Source organism: Sus scrofa, unplaced genomic scaffold (assembly GCF_000003025.6).
Source record: "Sus scrofa isolate TJ Tabasco breed Duroc unplaced genomic scaffold, Sscrofa11.1 Contig770, whole genome shotgun sequence".
Classification (NCBI taxonomy): domain Eukaryota; kingdom Metazoa; phylum Chordata; class Mammalia; order Artiodactyla; family Suidae; genus Sus; species Sus scrofa.
Genome location: NW_018085308.1, coordinates 28,291 through 51,563, shown reverse-complemented (window position 1 = coordinate 51,563; position 23,273 = coordinate 28,291). Strand labels below are relative to the sequence as shown.

Sequence of the window (23,273 nt, the reverse complement as noted above, 5' to 3'; positions counted from 1 at the left end):
TAGCACAAAATGAGTGTATTTACTGTTGAGAAAAAGTTTCAGGAATATTACTTCTCATGTTCAACTTTTTTGTTTGTCTGTCTCTTTTTTTTTGGGGGGGGAGCCACACCCATGGCATGTGGAGGTTCCCAGGCTAGGGGTTGAATTGGATCTGCAGCTGCCAGCCTATACCACAGACACAGCAATGCCAGATCCTTCACCCACTGAGCAGGGCCAGGGATTGAACACACATCCTCATGGATACTAGTCAGGTTCATTACCACTGAACCACAATGGGAACTCCTTCGTGTTCACCTTTTAAAAATGGTCCTAAACCCTTTTGTCATTAGTTAGGCTTTTTTTTTATTTGGTTGTGATATTTAATAAGGTTTTTTTTTTAACCAATATGAATATACAATTCTGTATTGCAAAGGCTATGTGGTATAGAATTTCTACAAAACTAAATTAGAACATATTGAACCACTGCTTTTAGTAGTATCACAGGGTAATTTTCTTGTGCTACCCTACTTAGAAAGTTTTCGTCAACTGATGGATATATAAAAGTGTGTTTTATAAATTTATTTTTTAACTAATGCCTAAATTCAGTTCTTCATAATAAAATTCCATGTAGGGAAGGGAAACAGTGTCTTCAATGGCAGTAGATCAGATCTAAGTCAGATGTCATGAATATATTTTGGACAAAACATTCACATCAGCCACTCTGAAAAGGCTGGTATTTCGGAGGTGTATGAGTTATATAATTAACTTGATTCAAAAATGTATCTGGGAGTTCCCATTTTGTACAACGGAAAAGAATCTGACTAGTATCCATGAGGACATGGGTTCGATCCCTGGCCTCCTTCAGTGAGTTAAGGATCCAGCATTGCCATGAGCTGTAGTGTAGGTCACAGATGTGGCTCAGATCTGGCATTGCTGTGGCTGTGGTGTAGGCTGGCCCCTGCAGCTCTGATTCGATCCCTAGCCTGGGAAATTCCACATGCTGCAGGTGTGGCTCTAAGAAGAAAAAAAAAAAAAAAACAGTAGTATCTGCATAAATTGTAGCAACATAACAAATCAAAGAATCAATAACTTGAGATAATAAATATATCAACTATTGATCTTGCATTGAGTCTTCTACCTTTTTCAGAATAAAAGGAAAACCTCTGCTCATACACAGGAGAGGTGCTTAAAAAGTGATGACGAAGAACAGAGTAAAGGCACTCATGTGTCCAAAACTATTTGAGCAGTATTCGTCAGGTAAAGCCCCCTATATACATTGATTTGATTTATTCCTTAGTTGACTCCCCTTGAAATTAAACAAAATTGTTGAAAAAAATGCCTTCTTGACATTTTCTTCAAGGAGGATACTATAGTTCTAAGGATTGTATTCTTGTAAGAAAAAAAAAAAGGCAGCATTCTAGAGTAATTGCTTCATGCATCTTGCTGGTACTTGCAGGAACATTTAGTCACAGGACACCCAACGTTCTTGGCTCCTGCTTCTTTTGACCCACAACTGATAAAAGGAGAGATGCATTAGATCACCATCCCGGCCAGAGTATATTATCTATCTCCACTGCCACATTATTTGGTGATATAATTAGCTCTTGCCAATGGAATGTGAGTAAAAGTTATTGAGGAGGTTATTTCTTGCCTGAAACAGGAATCCCCTGTGACTTTCTCATGATCTCTTCTCTTTCTGCAGTAAAAGTAAAAAAGGAAAAGAAAAGAATTATTTACTTCATGACTTTTGTTGAATTTATTCAATTTCCCCAGTTTTTATTGTGATGAAATATACACAACGAAATTTACTATCTTAGCCATTTCTCATGTGTAGAGCTTGGTTGTATTCAGCACATTCCTATTGCACAAACATCATCAACAACCATTTCCAAACTCTTTTTACCTTGCAACCCTGAAACTCTGTACCCATTAAATAATAAACTTCCCATGGTTCCCTCTCCCCACCTCCTGCAAACAGTCACTCTCCTTTCTTTTTTCTTTTTCTTTCCTTTTAAAAGACATGTCTCCATTTTCCCCATGCTCCAGTTTCTGGTAGCCACCATTCTACTCTGTTTCTATGAGTTTGGCTTTTTTCTCATTTTTTTAAGAGTCCATATATAAATTAGATCGTGCAACATTTGTCTCTATATGTCTCGCTTATTTCCGTGAGCAGAATGTCTTCTATGTTCATCTATCTCGTAGCAAAAGCTAGGATTTTATTCCTTCTTAAAGCTGAATAATATATCATTGTACACCTATCCACATTTTCTTTGTACACTCATCTTTTGTACACTTAGGTTTTGCAATATCTTAGGTATTGTGTATAATGCAGCAATGGACATAAGAGTGCAAATATTACTTTGAGATTCTGATTTTAATTCCTTTAAATGTGTATACAGAAATGGGATTGGTGGATCATATGATAGGGTTTTGTTGTTGTTGTTGTTGTTGTTTTTGTTTGTTTTTTGCTTTTTAGTCCTGCACCCATGGCATATGGAAGTTCCTAGGATAGGAGATCAGTTGAAAATGCAGCTTCTGGCCTATGTCACAACCACAGCAATTCCAGATCCAAGCTGTATCTGTGACCTACAACACAACTCATGGCAAAGCCTTAACCCTCTGAGCGAGGCTAGGGATTGAACCCATGTCCTCATGCATACTAGTTGGGTTCCTTACCGCTGAGCCATGATGGGAAGTCCTGATGCTTGACTTTTAACTTTTGAGGTACTTTCATACTGTTTTCCATAGGAACTATACCAATTTTCATTCCCACCAGCAGTGCGCGTGAGGGTCCACTTTTCTTCACATCCTCACCAGCATTTGTTATTGTTTGCCTTTGTGATGATAGCCATTTCAACAGGTGTGAGATGATATCTTATTGGGGTTCATTATCTGGATGATTAAGGATGTTAAGTACCTTTTCATATATTCTTTGCATATTTGCATATCTTTGGAGAAATTTTTATTCAGGTCCTTTGTCCATATTTAAGTAAAGTTTTTGTTTTTGTTTTTTTTCCCTTTTGGATGTTTGTTTGCTATGGAGTTGTTTGAGCTCCCTATATGTATTCACTATACTAATCCCTTATCTGATATGATTTGCAGTTTTGTATCCCACTTTCTCAGATGCCTTTTCATTGTGCTGATTATTTCCTTTGATGTACAGAAAGTTTTTAGTTTAATGTAATCCCATTACTTATTTTTGCTTCTGGTACCTGTCCTTTCTGTGTCAAATTCAAAAAATTACTACCTAGACTGATGTTAAAGAGCTTTTCCTCCATGTCTTCTTCTAGTGGTTTTATGATACCAAATCTTATTTTTTAGTCTTTAATCCATTTGGGGTTAATTTGTAAGATAGATTTCCAATGCCATTTTTCTGCATGTGGCTTTCCCATTTTCCTGATGTCATTTATTGAAGAGACCACACTATACCCCTTGAGTATTATTCATAACTTAATCAAAAATAATTTAACTTCTTTATGGGTTTATTTCTGGATTCTCGATTATGTGTCGTTGATCTATGCTTTTGTTTATATGACAGTATCATACAGTTTTGATTACTATAGTTTTAGAATGGAGTTTGAAATCAGGAAATATGAAGCTTCCTGCTTTATTCTTCTTTCTTGAGATTGCTTTGACTATTCAAGGTCCCTTGTGGTTCCATACAAATGTTAAGACTACTTTTTCTCTTTATGTAAAAAATGCCATTGGAATTAAGATACATACTACCTTGAATCTGTAGATTACTTTGGGTTGTATGGACATTTTAACAAAATTAATTCTTCCAACTCAGGAATATGGGATATATTTTTTATGTATTTGGGTCTTTTTCAATTTCCTTCAACAGTGTCATTACAGTCTTTGGTGTACAGATTTTTCACGTTCTTGGTTCATTTTATTCCTCATTTTTATTCTATTTGAAGCTATTTTAAATGGAGCTGCTTTCTGAATTTCTCTTTTAGTTAGTTTGTTATTACATAGAAATACCTCTGATTCCTATAACCACTGAATTTATTTTTCAGTTCTAATGATGTTCTTATGAAAGCCTCATGGTTTCCTACATATATTTTTCTGTCATCTGAAAACAGACAATTTTACTTCTTTCTGATGGGATTCCTTTTACTTCTTTTATTGCCTTAATGATCTGGCTAGGATTTTGAGTACAGACATACCTTGGAGATATTGCAGCTTCAGTTCCAATATTCAATAACATAAGTCACATAAGTTTTTGGTTCCCTAGTGCATATAAAAGTTATGTTTCCTTTATACTACTGTGTATTACATGTGCAATCAAATTATGTCCAAAAAAGTGCATGTCTCAATAAAAAATACTTTACTGCTAAAAATGCTAACCATCATCTGACAAAGCAGGATTGCCACAATATTCAGTTTGTAAAAAATGCAATATCTGCAAAGCACAGTAGAATGAAATGCAATAAAAAGAGGAATGAATGACTGAACTATGCTGAATAGAAGTTGCAAGAGTGGACACACATCCTTTCTGATCTTAGAGGAAAAGCTTTCAGCTTTTCACCATTCAGTAAGATGTTAGCTGTGCTTGTTTGTATGAACAATATTATATTTATGTTAGCCTGTTGTGGTACCTTCCTCTTCATCGAGTTTGCTGAGATTTTGGATTATAGAAAGTTGTATTTTGTCAATAAATCTATATTTGCAAATATTCTCAGCTCCATCGACCATCAAGGAAATGCAAATTAAACACAATAGGTGATAATGCTATGCATTCTCTAAAATACCTAAAATGAAATGCTGATAATGCCAAGTTTGGTGAACATGTGGAATAACTGGAGTTTTCATATCCTGCCAACAGTGTGAATCATTTTGGAATAAATTTGACAGATATAAAATGGGCTGGTATATTTTTTTAATTTTTATTATAGTTGATTTACAATGTTTTGTCAATTTCTGCTGTACAGCAATGTAACCCAGCTATACATATATTGGCCTGATATATTTTTAAGGTAAAAAAATGTTTGCCTCTCTTTAGAGAATTAGCCTAGTAACAAACTGACCCTCCTCACAGAAAGGAACCTTAAACTTTGGATGAAAACTAAGAAGCAACTACTCAAGAGCCCTGGAGAGTGAACAAAAACAGACAGGATTTGTTGGCGAGTAAAAACTTGAAGCAAGTGACCAGCATAAATCAGGTTTCCCAACTGCTGTGCCTTTACCCTGAGGGCACCCAGTTAGCAATGTTGCTTATATTCTAATAGAAAGTCTCATATTTTTTGTATATAGCAACCAGAGAAAGAACTAAGAACACAGAAGAATGAAAGAGGAATACAGGAGAGGAGAACCAAAAAAGAGAAACCCAGAGTCACATACAGACTTGTCCTAAATCCCTTTGAGTTGTCATCCATGTCCTTTTGGGGATGACTTCTTATAAAATCTGAACTGAGATCTAAGTGTCACCCACCACAGGCATCATAGTGCTTACAGTTTGAATTTCAACAGGTGTCCGCTAAAGCAAATAATTCTATACCAATTAAGAATATGTAAAAGATTTCAGAGTTTCTGTGACATAACATTGAAATAGTCCAGGCTACAGTCCAAATTAAGTGATATATGAAGTGCCAGTTAAATGTGACACATTCTCCAGGTAAAAGATGAACAATGAGCAATAAATTGCATCCTGCTAATGAACTAGGTGTTGGAAATATCTAACAATGACTCTAAACCTGCTGTAACTATGACTGGTGAGATAAAGAAAAACTTGTTCATTATGAATAAAAACAGGAAATTCACAGAAAACAAGTAAATATAAAAAAGAATCACATGGGAATTTTTAAACTTAAAAAGTACAATATCTAAAAAAAATATATGAACGTAACAATGACCCAATCTGATAAGAGAGACACAGAATGAGGAAAAGAACAACAGAGACTGAGGGACCAGTAGGACCACAGCAGAGGGCACTATGTATAGATATGTGCAATCAGAGAAAGTAGAAAGAGAATGTGTCAGAAAAATATTTGAAGAAGTAATGGTTCTTCTTCAACTTCTCCTCCAAAATTTAGTCAAAAACAACAAATTTAAAGTTCCAATCGGTTCAGTGGAGCCCCCAAAAGAATAAATATTAAGAACACCATGCATAGGCATATGAAATTAAAGCTGAAAAATCCAAAGATAAGAAGACTGTTAAAGTACCCAGAAAAGTGACATATTCCATAAGGGAAACAAAGATTTGATGGTACAGAGTCTTATCAGAAACTCTGAAAGGCCAAAGGCAGTGAAACAGTATCTTCGTAGCGTGAAAGAAATTAAAAAAAAAATAATTTCCAACCCCAGATTCTAATGTAAGCCAAAAATATCCTTCAAAGTTAATGACAAATAAAGATATTTTGTGGTAATTAAAAGCTATGAGTCATCAGCAAACTCCCTCTTTAAGAAATGCTAAAGGAAATTCTTCACTCTGAAGGTACATTGCCAGAAGAAAAATCAGAGCTTCAGAAAAGAATGAAGGGTATCAACAGTGTTAAATATTTAGATGTATGAAATAATCCACTTTTCCCTTCTTTTCTTTTAGAGACATACATACCTGTTTAAAAAATATATAAGAATGATGCAAAGAGTTGAAGCTAAAAAGTCAAAAGACAAGTGAAAATCTTATCCTAACCTAAAAATATTCAAGTAATCCAAGGAATACTGAGAAGGGAGTATAGAGCACAAAAATCAGAGGAGACAAGTAATATTATGTGTGTGTGTGTGCGTGTGTGTGTGTGTATTTATATATATGTAAACATAAATGCAATCATATCAATAATTACACCAATCTACTGCAGACTATATTCCAGAAGCAAAGTTATTGCAAAGTGTAAGAAAGAAGGTACTTACATTATTTTGAGTTCTTTGGTATCAGCTTGTCAATTTCACAAACTAACAGAAATCTACAAAAGGAAAGAGGTGAATGATTGAGAAAAAATTTTAAAAGCCAAAAATTGGTTCTTTGCAAAGACAGCAAAATTGATAAACTATTCATTTATCAGATCAAGAACTGAAAAGAGTTAACACAAATCACCAATATTAGGAATAAAAGAAGATCTGTAACTATAAAATCTACATATATTAAAAGGATAATGGAAGAATATCTTTATCAATTTATAGGAACGAATTGGGCAAGCGTGATTAAATTTCTTAAAAATTCTTTGAAAATACAATTTACTATGGGTGGTACAAGAGAAACATAAAATGTCATTTTCCCTAAGTCTCTTAAAGAAATGGAATTTGTCAGAAAAACCTTTCCACACACACAAAAGTTCAGAACAGTAATTTCACTTGTGAATTCTTTTGACCATTAGGAGAAAAAATAACACCAATCATTCAGAAACTCTTGAAGAAACCGTGAAGGAGGGAACATTTATCAACTTGTTTCATGAGATCAGTACAAAACTAAAAACAAAACCTGGCAAAGATGTTACACAAAAAGTAAGTTCCACACCCAACAGCACGCATAAACAAAGACAAAGAAAGCCTCTACAAAGAAATTGCAATTTTGAATCCAAAATATATGAGAAGATTGGAGTCAACAGAATGTATCCCAACAATACGAGACCAGTCAATATTCTCAAGCAATTAATGCAATGCATCATATTAAGAAAATAAAGGAAAAAACAGATAATCATTCCAAAGGACAAAAAAAAATGGACAAAATACTCCATCTGCTCACGGTTTTAAAAATTAAAGTGTCACTAAAATAGTAATAAAGGGGAATTTCCTTAATCTGATCAGTGAAATCTGTGAAAAACCCTAAAGTTTATATCAATCGTACTTAATGGTGAAATATGGAATATTTTCCTTAAAGATTAAAATACAGAAAAATGGAGCCCATCCTCATGACTTCTCATCAATAATTTACTTGAAGTATTAGCAGTAAAAAGAAAAAAAGCATAAAATCAGAAAGAAAAAAAGTAAAACTATCTCTATTTGCAGATAATGTGCAAAAAAATAATCAATGCAAAAAAAAAAAAAAAATCTAAGGAATCCACAAAGCAAACTAACAACAACTAATAAGTCTACATGGCAAGGTTATAGAATAAAAGTTAATATGCAATTATTGATTTAAGTGTATGCACTAGCAATAACCATGATAAATACAGAAGACTCCATTTGTATTAGCAGAAGTGTAAAATACTTTAAAATATACATAACAAAGGACATATAGGATCTCGTCTATGAAAACTACAGATTATCTTTAGGAAAAATTAAAGAAAGTGTGAAGGGAGAGAACTTCCATAGTTTATGTGTTATAAGACTCACTATTGTTAAAAATCACAGTTCTCCCCCAAATCACCTATTGCACCAACACAGCCCCCATCAAAATTTAGCTGCCTTTTACTTCTTTGGAAATTCACAAAATGATGCCAAAAGCCCTAGACCAGTGAAAGAAATATTAAAATGAAGAAAAGACCCAGAGGGCTTATATATTTTTTTAAATTTCAGTAAGATACACTAACTCTGAAGTATGTTGTTAGCATTAGCAGAGATATATAGACTAGTGTACCTGAAGGAGTAATAGAGAAATCCATCTGTACATATTTGCTTCAACGATTTGCAACAAAAGTGCCAAAGGCATTCAGTAGGAGAAAGGATAATTTTTCAATGAATAGCATTGGAACAATATGGAAAAAAGTAATCATGAACTCTTATCTCACAATATTGAAAACTTTTCAAAAAGGCTCATAGAGCTTCATATAAAACAAAAGTTATAAATCATCTAAGAAAACACGTAGGAGGAATTTTTTTGAGACTTTGGATTAGGCAAGAATTTCTTAGGACATGTAAACTATGAGTCATAAATAATCTATAAATTGGACCTTAACAAAACTTTAACTCTTTTTCCTTCTGAAGACATGATCAAGGAAACAAAAGGAGGAAATATAACACATAGCTGGCAAATGCATATGGTATAATATAGACAGTTCTGCAGGAAATGTATTCCCTTTACAGAATGACGGAACATAGTGCTGGGAAATAGGCAGCAAAAGTCTAATTGTTGCAATTCTTTTTACAAAAGATAACTTTTACTAAGGCATTTGTAGGAGAGGAAGAGAAGAGGATTATGCTTCTATATCTTAGTGAACTCTTTTTACATGCATTTTAATAGTACCTGTTTTTCATATTCTGCTTTAGATACTATTATAGTAAGTAATTAATTAAGATTACAAGGATGAAGTCCCATTTCCCTCATCTGTTTAGGAGAGACTGAGTTTAGGGAAGGAGGTACAGGGAAGGAGCAGGACTCAGAGAATGTTCTCACCTGACAAAAAAAAAAAAAAAAAAAAAAAAAAAGCCTGTTGGACAGACAGTGATGAAAGGGGAACTGAAATATGAAGGAAGAGACAGAGGCCATGGGATGGGTACAGGCCCATTTGGGACAGAGCCAGACAAGTTCTGAAGACCAGAGAGAGCAGGGTGAAAGCCCAGTACCCAGCACTGGAGAGCATACAGCTGTTCTAGAGGAGCTCTTCAAGTTTTCTAACCAGGGAATGAAAAAAAAAAAAAAAAAAGAAAAAGAAAGATGGACAAATTATGAGAATCAAAGACACTAAATTTGGGCCTTTTAATCTAAATTTGTCATGTCTCCATTGACCTTTCTCAGGCTCTTCTCTTTCTAATTCCCCAAGGGAACACCCTTTACTTTTAACTCACCTGGCTTAATCATCAACAAAATAGGTCTGTTTCTTCGCTTCTCTTGAGCCCCCTCTGAAATACTGAAGCCTGCCACCTGCAAGTGTCAGTCACAACACCCAGTTGTCTTCCTCCCTGTTCTGTAACCAGCAGGGGTATGAGAGGGGCACAAGGACAGGAAGCCCCAGAGAAGGGGACTCTGGACTGTACTTTACTCTCCTTTGCTCACATGATGGCAATAAATTTGACTTCACATAAATGTAAAGCTGATATATATGCTCACATGAAGACACACACACATGTTAATATCCTCTGATGAATGGCTGTCCTTCTTCCTGCTTTTATTATTATTATTATTTTCAAGAGAATAGCATAGACGTTTAAGTGAAATATCAGTATACCAACTTGTTATTTCCTTTTTTTTTCTTTTCTTTTTATGGCCACACCTGTGGCATATGGAAATTCCTGGGCCAGGGATCACATTGGAGCTGCAACTGAGGCTTTTGCCACAGCCAGGACAACACTGGATCCAAGCTGCATCTGCAACATATGCCAAAGCTTAGAGAAATGCCTGGTTCTCAACCCATTGTGGGAGGCCAGGGATTGAACCCACATCTTCACAGAGACAATAATGGGTCCTTACCACTGAGCCATGATGGGAATTCCAGTATACCAAATTTCTAGTTTTATGTTCTTACATTTTTTCAGAGTTGAGGATTGTGTGTATATGTATATATATATATACACACAATATATATATATATATTGCCACTATAGTTTTTGCAATCTAGCCTTACTGATATTACAGTTTATGGAAAATCTACCTGGGCCATTGAGGGTAGCTGATTCTTAATTTTACGTCTCCAGGCCCATAAATGTTTATAGCTGGTCTGTGCAAAAATCTCCAATAGATACTTACATTTGTCAAGAGTTTGCTTTCTCCAGGATACTCCCATACCTTAAACGACGTCAGCCCATAAAACTAAATTAGAAATTCTAATGCTTGCTGTACAGAAGAACTCAGAAATAACCCACCATTCATTTATTGTTGGATCACTTGCATTCAGTTTAAACTCATAAAATATATACAAAATTCTAGGGATGATTGTCTAAATATCCTAGACATGTCTTAATTCCTCAGATTTGATCTCTGGACTGAAAACCTTATTTGGCCCTCATGACTGTCAGTCCCCACAATGATGCCAGCATCATACATTTCTTTGGCCTTGGAGCCATTCACTCCATGTCTGCGAATGCTCTGTCTGTGATCTCTCTTCTCAGATGGACAATTTGTTTTTTTGTTTTTTGAGGTTTTTTTATATTTTAATTTTTTGTTTATTTCTTTATAATTCAGTGAATTTTTATTATATTTATAGTTGTGTAACCATCATCACAACTTAATTTTTTTTTTTTTTTGTCTTTTTAGGGCTGTACCCACAGCATATGGAAGTTCCCAGCTAGGGGTGGAATCGGAGTTGTAGCCACTGGCCTACACTGCAGCCAGCAATGCCAAATCCAAGCTGTGTTTGCAACCTACACCACAGCTCACGGCAATGCAGAATCCTTAACCCGCTGAGCGAGGCCAGGGATTGAATCTGCCTCCTCATGGATGCTGGTCAGATTTGTTTCTGCTGAGCCAGGCCAGAACTCTGCAACCTAATTTTAGAACATTTCCATCCCAAATCCCCAGTCCACCCATCCCTCCCACCGTAGATGGGCGATTTGGATGACTCAGTGCAACAAGTTCTCAAACCCACCCCCTCCTCCAGTCAGGCAGACTAGTGAAAATATGTACACAGAACACTTTGCAGATGAGAAATTCAGAACTGTGCTATTTGGAGGATGTATTTTGATAATGGAAAAGATTTAAAACAGATTTTAATGGTCTTGTGTGCTCAAGGAACATCAGATGAGCCAGCTCCTCCGAAAACTCTCCCTCACTTTGAAGAAATGTAGGAACTTAAAGCAAACTGTGACCTTGTGTGAATGCCAGGATGTCCAAGGTGGTGATGTTCACATTCCTTTCCCTCTAGGAGCCTAATGTTTGCTATGTACTCTCTCACTACTGGTGAAACTGTTGTTGCTTATGAATATTTAAAAAAAGTAAAATAGGAAAAAAAAATAAAGCCAAAAATATCATCCATGCCCTACCATAAAAATTCCATTGAAAGTAAAATAGGGAAAAAACTAAGCCAAAAATAACATCCATGCCCTACCATGAAAATTCCATTGAAAGCATCGGGAGTTTCTACCAAGTAAACCTAATGTAATTCTAGCTACTGAAGTGAGATACCTTGGCCTATCGCTGACCAGAGGAGTGGGGGATGGTTTCTCTGTTAACTCATTATGGAAGCCAGAAAAAAAGTTAATGATGATAAAGGCATTTCTGGAAAATCACTCAGATCTTTGCTTTAGATTCTGCCTTTATTGGTAAAAAGAACTGGTTCAGCTTCCCTACTTTAGACCAGCCCATGTCACCTTCAGGTATGTCAATACTTTGTGTATCATTCGTTCAAGTTCAGTTTTTGGCAGTTCTTCCAAGTTTTGCTTTTCTTTTTTTCTCTCTCTCCCCCTTTTTTTCCCCAATGTTTTGCTTTTGAGCTGTATTGCCCTTATAGTGAATGCCATGGCCCAAGCTTCTGGTTTCAGCCAGGTGCACCTGTCACAGAGGCAGATGGAAAAACCATGATGTACACTCTTCCAAGTGCACATGTTGCTCTCAAAATATATTTCCAAAAACATATTAAAATCACATACCAAATGAAAGGACAACCATTTGTTTTTTCCCTTCTAATGCTCAGAAACCGGTTTCCTTGATATCCAGCTTCTTTTAGTTTTGTTCGTTTATACGTGCTTGCGTAGTGTGAAAGAGAGTAAAAACCTACTAAACGAAATGCACTTTTAAACTCTCTTGTCACTTATGTTTTCAAAGTGACTCAGATAAAATAATCCATACATCTTCTTTTCCCAAAGTTCACTGATTTTCCCATCTCCATTCTCTTTCCATGAATGTTCTACCTAGGGTAATAAGGAACTTGTGTTTCTGTGTTTCTCTTTCTCTTTCATCCCTTCGTGGTTTGTTGCTGATCTTTGAACACATCACCTTAGAAAAAAAAAAAAGAAAGTTATTCAGAAGCTTTTATTGCCCAGATAAGAATGATTGCAGAAATAAATCAGCCACAACTAATGACTTACTGATAAATCAGTTCACCTTTGTCATTTAGTCCATGAGGCTGAGGAGGGGTAGGTATTGTTTTTACTGCTGGGAGAGTATTTTGGTGCATAAACCTTTTGTGTTTCATTGATGAAAATTTAGAGAATCTTCTAGGGTTCATAAAAATAAAATAAAATATTGGTTCATTTCAGAGGCAAAGTCATGACAAAAATGGTACCAAGAGCATTAGAGGAAGGATTTGAAAAGGACCTAATGAACAAATACACAGGTCAGAGGGACTTTCAGAAAGATTAAAGAGAAACTCTATGCAAGGACCCCACATAATGCTGGGTGATTGTTTCTGTATAACATTGGCTGTGGAGATTGTTAGTAACTGGTGGTTAGTAATGGAGCATGAATCAGGGCTAAGTCTGGGGTTGCGATAATTAGATACAAACCTGTGGGACATAGTAATGTGCGAGCTCCCCTCTCGAAAAGACCAAAGGTGACAAATCCAGACCATAATTAACTGATAAGCAAAAATCACTGGAAGAATTTTTACGATTTAACTGCACAAACAATTCCGTGGTTCCTGTAATTTCTCATCATCTCAGGCACTCAGAGGTGTTCCTCTTCTCCAGAGCCTGCTGTTCCCTTTGCTTTCATAATATCTCCCCCAGTTTTGTAGGGTCTTGGCCTCCAGTGGCATTAACTCTCCACTGGATCCATCACTTATGCTGGTTATTTTAGTCAACGCCTAAATGCAGCCTGAGTGAATATTTTAAACCATGATTTGGCAATGCTGTTCTTTTCCCTTAAAGACCTTTTACACCTTGTGTTCTCTTATGCAGTCTTCATTTGTGGGCTTGAATATCACCATCTCCATTCTTTCCAGGCATAATCATTTCACGTGGTAGCTTCTCTCTAATCACTTCCATCTCTCACTCTCCAATCTCCTTTCTGCATAAACATACTTTTTGGTGCTTCTCCTTTTAAAACAAAACAAAAGTAAGCAAAGCAATCAAAACAAGCACAAACTAAATTCCTTCCTTCTAACCTGCATTCTGTCACAGATTCTGCTGTCTTTTGTCTTCCCTTGACAGACAGTTTCCTTTGAAAGAGTGGTCTACACTCAGCCCTTTCACTTAGCTAATATATCCATTCACTTTTCAAAGCCAGCAGTCTGCTGAAGAACATTAACCATATCCATCGTGCTCTGCTTGGACATTTTTCAGCCTTCACCTAATTTGACCCTCCATGGCATTGGACACGTGTGGTCACTAAGCCTATGACATTCAAGTCTTGTTTGAGCGCCATGAAATAGCACTCTTTTTCATTTCCGTGGGTCTTTGTGGGCCAATTACAGGGTCTTTCTCTTCATCCCAGCCCTTATCCTCTTTCCTATATCCCAATTATGTTAGGCATTCATCTTGAGCACCTGACAGTTCTTTTAACAACCTCCAGAACATTTCCTTTTGGTCATTTTTCTTGTACTTCTTTAAAAAAAAATTTTCTTTTTGGTTGAGCCTGGGGTATCCAAAACTTCCTGAGCCAGGGATCAAATGTGTGCCATAGCAGTGACAAAGTCGAATCCTTGACTGCCAGGCCACCAGTGAACACTTAGCTGTACTTCAAACTCAGCATATGCAGACATGAATTCACTATTTGCTCCTCAAATTGTGTCTTGTAGCTTGTACTCTCATTCTCAGAGAATGCCAAATCATCCAAGGAATATTTAGCATGTTCATTATTTTCTGATCATTGTTCTTTAGAGAAAATACATTTTTAAGATATAATATTTTCTATTTTTACTTTTCAGTGTTTCAATAGAATTTCAATAATTTTGCCCTAATTTCAGAGGATTATTGCTAGCAATGTGGGTATCTCTGTTGGGTGTCTCCATGCTGTCTACCCAACCTGATATTGAAACAATCATAAGAGTGCAAGTGGTTATGTTCTTTAAACTAGCAGGGTTCAAGTCCTGCTATCTTGGGAGACATGATCCAGTTCCTGACATTTGCTGAAGTCTTTTGCTACCAGGAAGAACACCTCAGAGTAGCAGAAAATTTTACACTGCCCTCCTCTTTACCCCTTCTGCCCCTGCCAACCTCTTGTACTGACCCAACACTTAATAAAATGTTCTGTTGGAAAAAAACATGTAGGTCATAGAGAAGTTCAGTCCTCCAAGTCTCCTTTGAGGATTGCTTTTTTGGTTTCCTGGTATTAATTCTCCTTTCTACTCCCTTGTAGGTAGCTTTGTTTTCCTTTGCCTGCCTTTCCTTCAAGTAATCCCTGTGCAGACCATTTTCAAACCCGAATGCCCTTTGCACTTTCCTCTGCATTGATTCATATAAATTTCAAAGAGACCTGTAAATTTTTAAATAGGGGATCAGTTTTGCATGTAAAATTAATAAGTATCAGCAGTATAAAAGGTAATATATCAAAGAATATTGGAAGAAGAGTCTGAAAGGAAATCTAATACCAAAATACCTGTGTATTTTTATATAGGTATAGAGACAAATATATAGATAGGGTAGATAACTGGATGCCACTGTAAAGGAACCACAAAAGATTGAAAGCCATAAAGTGTCTGATCATGACCTGTATCATGAGGCCCTGGGAAGTGTACATCCCAAAAGCTTTCTGTAAACCCCCTGCTACCAGCAGGGATAAGGTAAAAGATGAATCCTCAGTGGAGAAGAGCATCCCCACCACCTCCCCAGACCTGCCCTCATGGGCACACTACACCCACTACATCTGGGACATGGAGCCCATACACATGTAACTAGGAAATCAAGCCGATGGCTTCCCTCTTTAGAAAGTGAGGTACTGTTCAGACTTGCTCCAGGTAACTGGCAGTTCCTAGGTGCTGGCTCCACATTCAGGAGGTAAAGCCACTGCCAAATAATTTGACTTGAGCTATGGAAAGGAATTTCTAATATCATTATTACAGCCTAAGAAACAAAAGAAGGTCTTCGTAACAATTTCACAGCCCCCATTTGACACATTAAGCTTTACATAGACACTGGAAGAGAAATATCCTCCACATAAATTAGAGGCAGATCCATTCATATATCTTGTACACCAACACTGCTTATAAATCTGGGAGAAAAAATAGTGTGTGGACTCACTGTCTGTGTTCCCACTATCACATGTTGGCAAGGATGTAGAATGACAGAAACTCCCTTTCATTGTCAGTAGTCTTGTAAAATGATCCAGTTATTTATCCAAATGTGTTGGAAAAAATTTTTTTGTCTTTTTATGGCTGCACCCATGGCATATGGAGGTTCCCAGGCTAGGAGTCGAATCAGAGCTGTAGCCACTGGCCTACGCCACAGCCACAGCAACGTCAGATTAGAACCCCATCTGCAACCCACACCACAGCTCACAGTAATGCCAGGTCCTTAACCCACGGAGCGAAGTCAGGGATTAAGTCTGTGTCCTCATGGTTACGAGTCGGGTTCATTAACCACTGAGCCACAACGGGAACTCCGAAAATTCATGTTCACACAGTGACCTGCCCATGAGTGTTTAAAGCAGCTTTATTCATAATTGCCCAACATCAAAAGGAACAAAGATATCCTTTACCAGGAGAATGGATAAACAAACTGTGGAACATTGGTATGATGGAATGTTATTCAGCAATTAAAAGAAATGGACTATCAAGCCACAAAACACCAAGGAGGACACTTAAATGCATTTCTCCAAGTGTAATATGCCTGTCTGAAAAAAGCTCCCATGCTATATAATTTCAAGTATATGACATAGAGGAAAAGACAGAACTATAGACCCTGTAAAAAGATCAGTGGTTGCCAGGGGTTCAGAGGAGAGGAGTTGAAATGGACAAGTGGAGCACAGGACCTTGGTTCATCAGTTGCAATGAATGTACTACTTAATACAAGCTGTTACTCCGTGGAACTGTGTGCAGGGAATAGGGGCCATAGGTCAACTTTCTCTATTTTTTGCATATTTTTTTCTCTAAACCTAAAGTGCTCTTAAAGTCTTTTATAGTGTTTATAAAATGGACTAAAGATTTGAACCGACACTTCCTCCAGAAGACACTCAAATGGTAAATAAGCACAGGAAAAGATGTTCAAAGTTATAAGCATTAGATAGATCCAAATGGAAACCACCACATCCTTATTATAGTGGATAAAATTAAATAATAAAAGAAAAGTGAAACATAAAAGAAAAACTGACAATGCCAGGTACTGGTAAGGATGTGGAACAGCTGGAACTCCCCATCATTTCTAGTGGGAATGCAGAATGGTACAGCCACTCTGGGAAGAGTTTGGCAGTTTCTTATAAAGTTGTAACTGCTCTAACCCTATGACCCAGTAATTTCACTTTTAGATATTTACCGTAGAAAAGTGAGAACTGATGTTTACCCACAAAATGTTTACATGAGTGGTTATAGCACCTGAATTCATAATCACCTCAACAGGAAACAACATAAACACTCTTTAGTGACTGAACGATCAAACTGCTGTACATTCAGTGGGATACTACTCAGCAAACAGTAGAAATATAAAGTATTAATGCCTCCATTACCTTGGTTGACTATCAAAAGCCTTATTCTGAGGGAAAGAAGCCAATCTCAAAACACAACCTATAATATAATTCTATTTATAAAAGCTTCTGGTAAAATACAAAAATACGGAAACACCAATGTGATCAATTGTTGACAGGTTAGGCATTAATGAAAGGTTTTTGACTACAAAAACCTAGCATAAAACAGTCTATTGAAATAATGGAACAGTCGTGTATTCTGAATGTAGTAGTGGCCATACAAGTATTAAAATCCATAGGACTGTACCAAAAAAAAATCATTTTTAATGCTTGTACGTTAAGAAAATGTGGAGCTATGAATTCATTCCCAAGCAATGAATAGTAGTAAGAAAAGGCAGGAATGAACCAGTATCTCATAAGGAAATAAAGGTCAAAAGGGTAAAAATATAATATAGATGAGGTTCATACAGAGGAAGCTGAAGGATAAACTTGGAAATATGTTTCCCTCTGAATGTCACTAAGTTGTACAACTGAGAACAATTCAATTATTTATTTGAAAGTTTTAATTTTATTTTTCTGCATATCCCTTTATAAATGTAGTACAAAACCCAAAGTTACAAAATTGTATAAAATAAAAAGGTTTTCTCCCCTCATTCCTACCTTTGCCATTTTAAAGTTGGAATCTTAAGAAATTACAATACTGTATGGGCAATCACATGCACTAGTTCCTTGTATATCCTTACAATGATAGTATGATCATATTATATGAGTCTATTTATGTGTTTATATATATATATATATATATATTTTTTTTTTTCTTGAAACATGCCACGAGCAACACAGTTTTTTACCCTGCACCATGCTTTGGGGGAAGTATTTATGAAGAAGACAAAATGATAGGGAGAACCACAATATGGGATAAGAAAAAATAATTTGCTTCTGGTATAGGAGAATGTATGTCATGATCAGATGCTTCCATCCACACTGACCTGCAGCTTTATGATACTCCTAGCACAGGGGATTCTGTGCTGCTTCAAGCACTGGACAGATGGTCAAACATGCTGAATCACTGGGCCAAAGCCTGAAAAAAGGCTTTAAGGGCCCCTCAAAGGAGCCTTGAGAAAAGGTGTGAATGTGGGATTTATCTGTCATATTATAAAATGAGATACGTCCCTCCTCATATTCTAGGAAAATACATACTCTGGCAGGATGCTCCTTTGGAATAAGTTGTGTTTCTGGAGAGGTAAGTGCCCAGTACTCATCATTATAAGACCTGATGGCCCAGAAACCATCTTCAGGTTTGATGGAAATCCCTCCCTTCCTCATTACATGAGGCCTACAGATTCCCAGGTCCAGGGCTTGACTGTCTCCAACTTCCACTTCCCAGTAGCACCTCCCTGAGGTGATGACCTGAAGACCCAGCACACAAGGAAAGGAATAAAATCTCTGTGGGTTCTCAGGTAGATCTTGAGACTTCTCTCCCCAGGTTACACGTCTGTTCCCTTCTGACAAGACGAGGCTAGGATGGGCTGTGTCTGGATCCAGAGTAATAGTCACTGCAAAGACAGTAAGCTTTTTAATCTCTGAAAAAGAGGGATCCTAGAAACAGAGACACTATTTGGATTAGCCTGAGGTATCTTTGAGCTTGTGGGACATGCATGTAGTCCCACGTGGACTTTTTCAACTGCCCTCTTCCAATAATTCCTGAGGCTGATCCTGAGAATAAGGAGTAGAGTCCCTCTTCGGCCATCAGGGTATGACTCACCAGCCTGGAAAAATTCTTTCCTCCAGTCTGAAAAGAAAATAAATATGCATGATCAGACCTAGTATCTGAATTGTCTGGTACAAAGAGGTAATTTCTTCTTTCTAACACTTCTTTTGATAATGATCCAAATATATTCTAGAACTTTTGCTTGAACTGAAGTTTCCACTGCTTTTCTTTTTTTTTTATGTATGCTATTTTTTACGTATGCTATTTTATTTTATTTTTTTATCTTACTCTATTTTGACTTTTTTTTTTTTTTTTTTTTTTTTTTTTTTTGCTATTTCTTGGGCCACTCCTATGGCACATGGAGGTTCCCAGGCTAGGGGTCGAATTGGAGCTGCAGCCACCGGCCTACGCCAGAGCCACAGCAACGCAGGATCCGAGCCGCGTCTGCAACCTACACCACAGCTCACAGCAACGCTGGATCGTTAACCCACTGAGCAAGGGCAGGGACCGAACCTGCAACCTCATGGTTCCTAGTCGGATTCGTTAACCACTGCACCACAACGGGAACTCCTCCACTGCTTTTCTTATTAAATGCTCTCATAAGAACTAATCCCTCTAACTTATATATTATGTAGTGCAGACTACAAGCAGTTATACTCTTCTTAAAAAAGAGTAGAATTACATACCAACCCTCACCACCTTCATCGTCTTTAGGTGAGATGATACAACTGAGTTATGGTCATTACAATGTGCTCAGCAGGCAACCACATCATTTCTAGGTTGGACAATAAAGTAGTTCACTTGATTTTTTTTTCATTCCCATTCTAACACTTTCCCACCCAATGCCAGAATTATAAGGCCCTAGAAATGGAGAAGACAGCAGACTGGAAAAAAACTAGTTCTCAGAGCTACTATTTTGAATAGAGTTGCCCAGGAGAACCACAGACCTAGATATACTCATATTAATTTGTATGCAAGAGGTTAAACCACAGAGATATGAGTTGATTTTTATAAAAATTAAAGTTCATTACACTGCTCAATGCAGATAGTGCCATAATAAATGAAAGTGCAAAACTGCAACCAACAATTAAAAAGTGCAGTCTTAGTTCAATGCTTAGGTGGTAAGAGTGACGAAACAGATAAACCTGACTGCATATAGAGACAGCCATGATAAGAAGAGACAAAACAGTTCTAAAACTTTTTTTCTATAATCATTTAGACAATATATCTTGTGCCCTAAACAGGATCTATAGGAATGAATTTGAAAAGAGAGTATCCACTGGATCTGTTATTACCATTTATTTTAAGAACTATTTGTCTTTTAAATACATATTTAATATAAAACATAATCAAAATAAATGAAAAACTCCAGAAATGGGTGGATTTTTCAGGGTTCTAAAAGTGACTTTTTCTAGATCCAGAGTCAGTTCCTGTGTTAGTCCAGGAGACAAATCCAGCCCATCTGTCAGTGTAAATAGTTTTATTGTAACACAACCATGCTATCTCTTTATGCATTGTCTATGGTTGCTTTTGTGCTAAAAAGGCACAGTTGAGTAATTGTGACAGAGACCATATGGCCCATAAACTTTAAAATATTTACAATCTTGGCCTTTTTAGAACAAGTATGACAATGGCTTTCGTAGGTCACCTAAAATAAGAAATGAAATTAAATGTGCAATTTTAGCATAAGGCACTAGTGCAATTTCTTTATTGAACAAAATGACTTAAGAAAGTCAAGAATAAGCAAAGATCAAGATGATGGAATTTTTACAGTTATACTGGGTAGCTTCAAGTGAGCAACCATACAGAAGACATATAGGGAAAAACGCTAGACAAATATATCTAGAGTTCTATTTAGGAAATAGTTATTGATGCATGAAACTAACTGGAAGGGAATGAATGAGAAGCCTAAATCCTATCCCCAAAAGCAACAATTAAAACTGGAAAAATTATAAAAAAAATGATCACTTTGCAATGGTGGAAATTGACAAAGGCACACATCAAACTGAGAAACACTCATTCATGAAAAAATATTTAAAGCGATTAATAAAAAGACAGCTGTAAAAAAGATGATCTCTGGTTACAATAAAATTAAATTAGGAATCAAAAAAGAAGAAAATTTCTGATTTAGCAACATTTGGATATTGATATATTTATAAACAATCTGTGGATAAAAAAATCAAAAGAAAATTTTAAAAATATTTTGAATTGAATAAAAATGAAAACACTATCTACCAAACTTTATTGGATGCAGCTAAAAGTAATACCTACAGGGAAATTTGGAGCTTGAATTGTCCAAAGTAGAGAAAAAGTATTATCTTAAACCAATAGCCTAAGTTTCTCCATGAAAAGACTGAAAAGAGAAGAGTGAACTAAGCTTAGAGCAATCAAATAATGAAATAATAAAGATTAGGTTAGAAATCAATGAAAGAAAACAAAATTTATTAGGAAAAAAATCACTGAAACAGATTTTGCTTTTTTAGGAAATCAGCAAATTTTACTAGATTGCTCAATAAGAATGAGAAACCACATATTGATGAGATCACTATTGAATCTACAGAATTTAGAAAGCTCAAATGAAACTTCTATTAAAATCCATAGCTGACAAATTAAACTTAGACGAACTACACAAATTCTCCAAGATACGCAAATTACTAAAAATGGCTTAAGAAATAGAAAATCTGGAAAGACTTATAACAAGTAAAATAATTGAATTGAAAATTTATGCGAATTCATTCCCAGGCCCAGATGATTTTACTGGTGAGTTTTATCAAACCTTTAAAGGACAGAAAATACCAGCTTCAACAAAATCTTCTAGAAAATAGAAGTGGGTAGAATATTTCCCTTATCATCCTGAGGCTAGTATCACCCTGGTACTAAAACCAAAGACATCACAAATATCCTTCATGAATACAGATGCAAAACTCTCAATAAAATACTGGTAAATTTAATATAACAGCCATGCAAAAATGATTATACACACCACCAAGTGGGATTAGTTCCCAGAATGCAAGATCAGCTTAACATGTAAAAATCAATTCATATAATAAACCATACTAATAAAATAAAGGACAGCATAGCATAATCATCTCAATAGTCACAGAAAAATCATTTGATAAAATCCAATACCGGTGGAAAAAATTAGAGAAAAAAATGTATGTTTTTGAGTTAGGCAAGGAACTGAAGTTGTAATATAGTGAGAATGAATAAAAATCACAAAAGAGAAAATTATACTTTCTTCATTTCTTAATATCTGGTTTAATTAACTTCTGTCTTGTGAGAGGCAGGTGAGAAAAGACGAAAAGAAAAATACTAAAAAATTATCTTTCTTGCTATGTTTTCTATGGACCAGAAGTTGCAAGCACATATATATACATACGCTTCTCTCTCTCTCTCTCTCTCTCTCTCTCTCTATATATATATATATATATATATATATATATATATATATATATATGTATGTATTTCTCTGTCATGTGGTAGTTAGTAGCCCAATGTTTTATAGAATTTACGAGCTTAATGTCTATCTTAGACTCATCTTCAGTGCAACATACTCACCAGGATACAACGATGACTTCTGCCAGCCTGCAATTGAACAACATGAGAACATGTGATTACCCTTTCCTGGTCCTTCTTGTATCTTTTCCTCTCTCCTCATCACCAGTATTCTCTAAGTATTCAGTTATTTCTCTCTCCATCCCTTTCCTTCCTCACAATACTGTGACCATTCCTTTAACTTTAAAATTGTTGGGTTTGTATATATATGTGAAAAAGTATAAAGTCAAAAGAAAAATCAAGCTATAAGCAAGAGAAGTAATAATAAAAAGAAAAATAAGGACAAAGAAAATAAAGAAATGATGGAAATAAAAGTGGATAGTTTGAGAAATGAAGATGGAAAGAAAGCATAACGGATAAAATGGAAGGAGTGAGGAGGGAAGGAGGAAAGGAGGAAGGAGAGAGGTAAGGATTTGGAAAGAACAGAGCTGAAGGAAGAAAGAATTGACAAGAGTGAAACAAACAGTGAAAAGGGAAAGAAGAGGGTGGTTAGGGAAGTGAAGACAAAGGAAGGAGCGCTTGGGAAATATCTATTAAACAATTAAATTTTTCCCCGTCTCAATAAAAGGATATTCTAAGTTAGGAAAGAAAATGAGTTAACTCACTTTCACAGATTCTCTTCCATTTATGCTTCTACACAGTGAGCACATGCCATGGTATACCATGCCTGACTCTTTCTGGGAAGGAGGTTTAGAGAAGGGCTAGATGGCTTATTATTTG

The 23,273-nt window shown here is 36.1% G+C and overlaps 1 protein-coding gene across 5 annotated transcripts in view; it reads right to left on the bottom strand.

Moving 5' to 3' along the window:
- The window catches only part of LOC100519072 (beta-mannosyltransferase 2), an 88,390-nt gene that overhangs the window by 63,416 nt on the left and 1,701 nt on the right, over positions 1 to 23,273 (bottom strand). For 4 of the 5 annotated variants that reach the window (XM_021082396.1, XM_021082393.1, XM_021082395.1 and 1 more), the window contains 3 exons: positions 22,557 to 22,583; positions 6,832 to 6,884; positions 1,631 to 1,675 (listed from right to left, as the gene is read on the bottom strand). In XM_021082396.1, coding sequence (XP_020938055.1) covers positions 1,631 to 1,661 — 31 coding nt within the window. In that variant the 5' untranslated portion in view covers positions 1,662 to 1,675; positions 6,832 to 6,884; positions 22,557 to 22,583. Of the gene's footprint in view, positions 1 to 1,630; positions 1,676 to 6,831; positions 6,885 to 9,645; positions 10,361 to 22,556; positions 22,584 to 23,273 lie in introns of those variants that run through there. The other variant, XM_021082392.1, reaches the window with a different exon arrangement.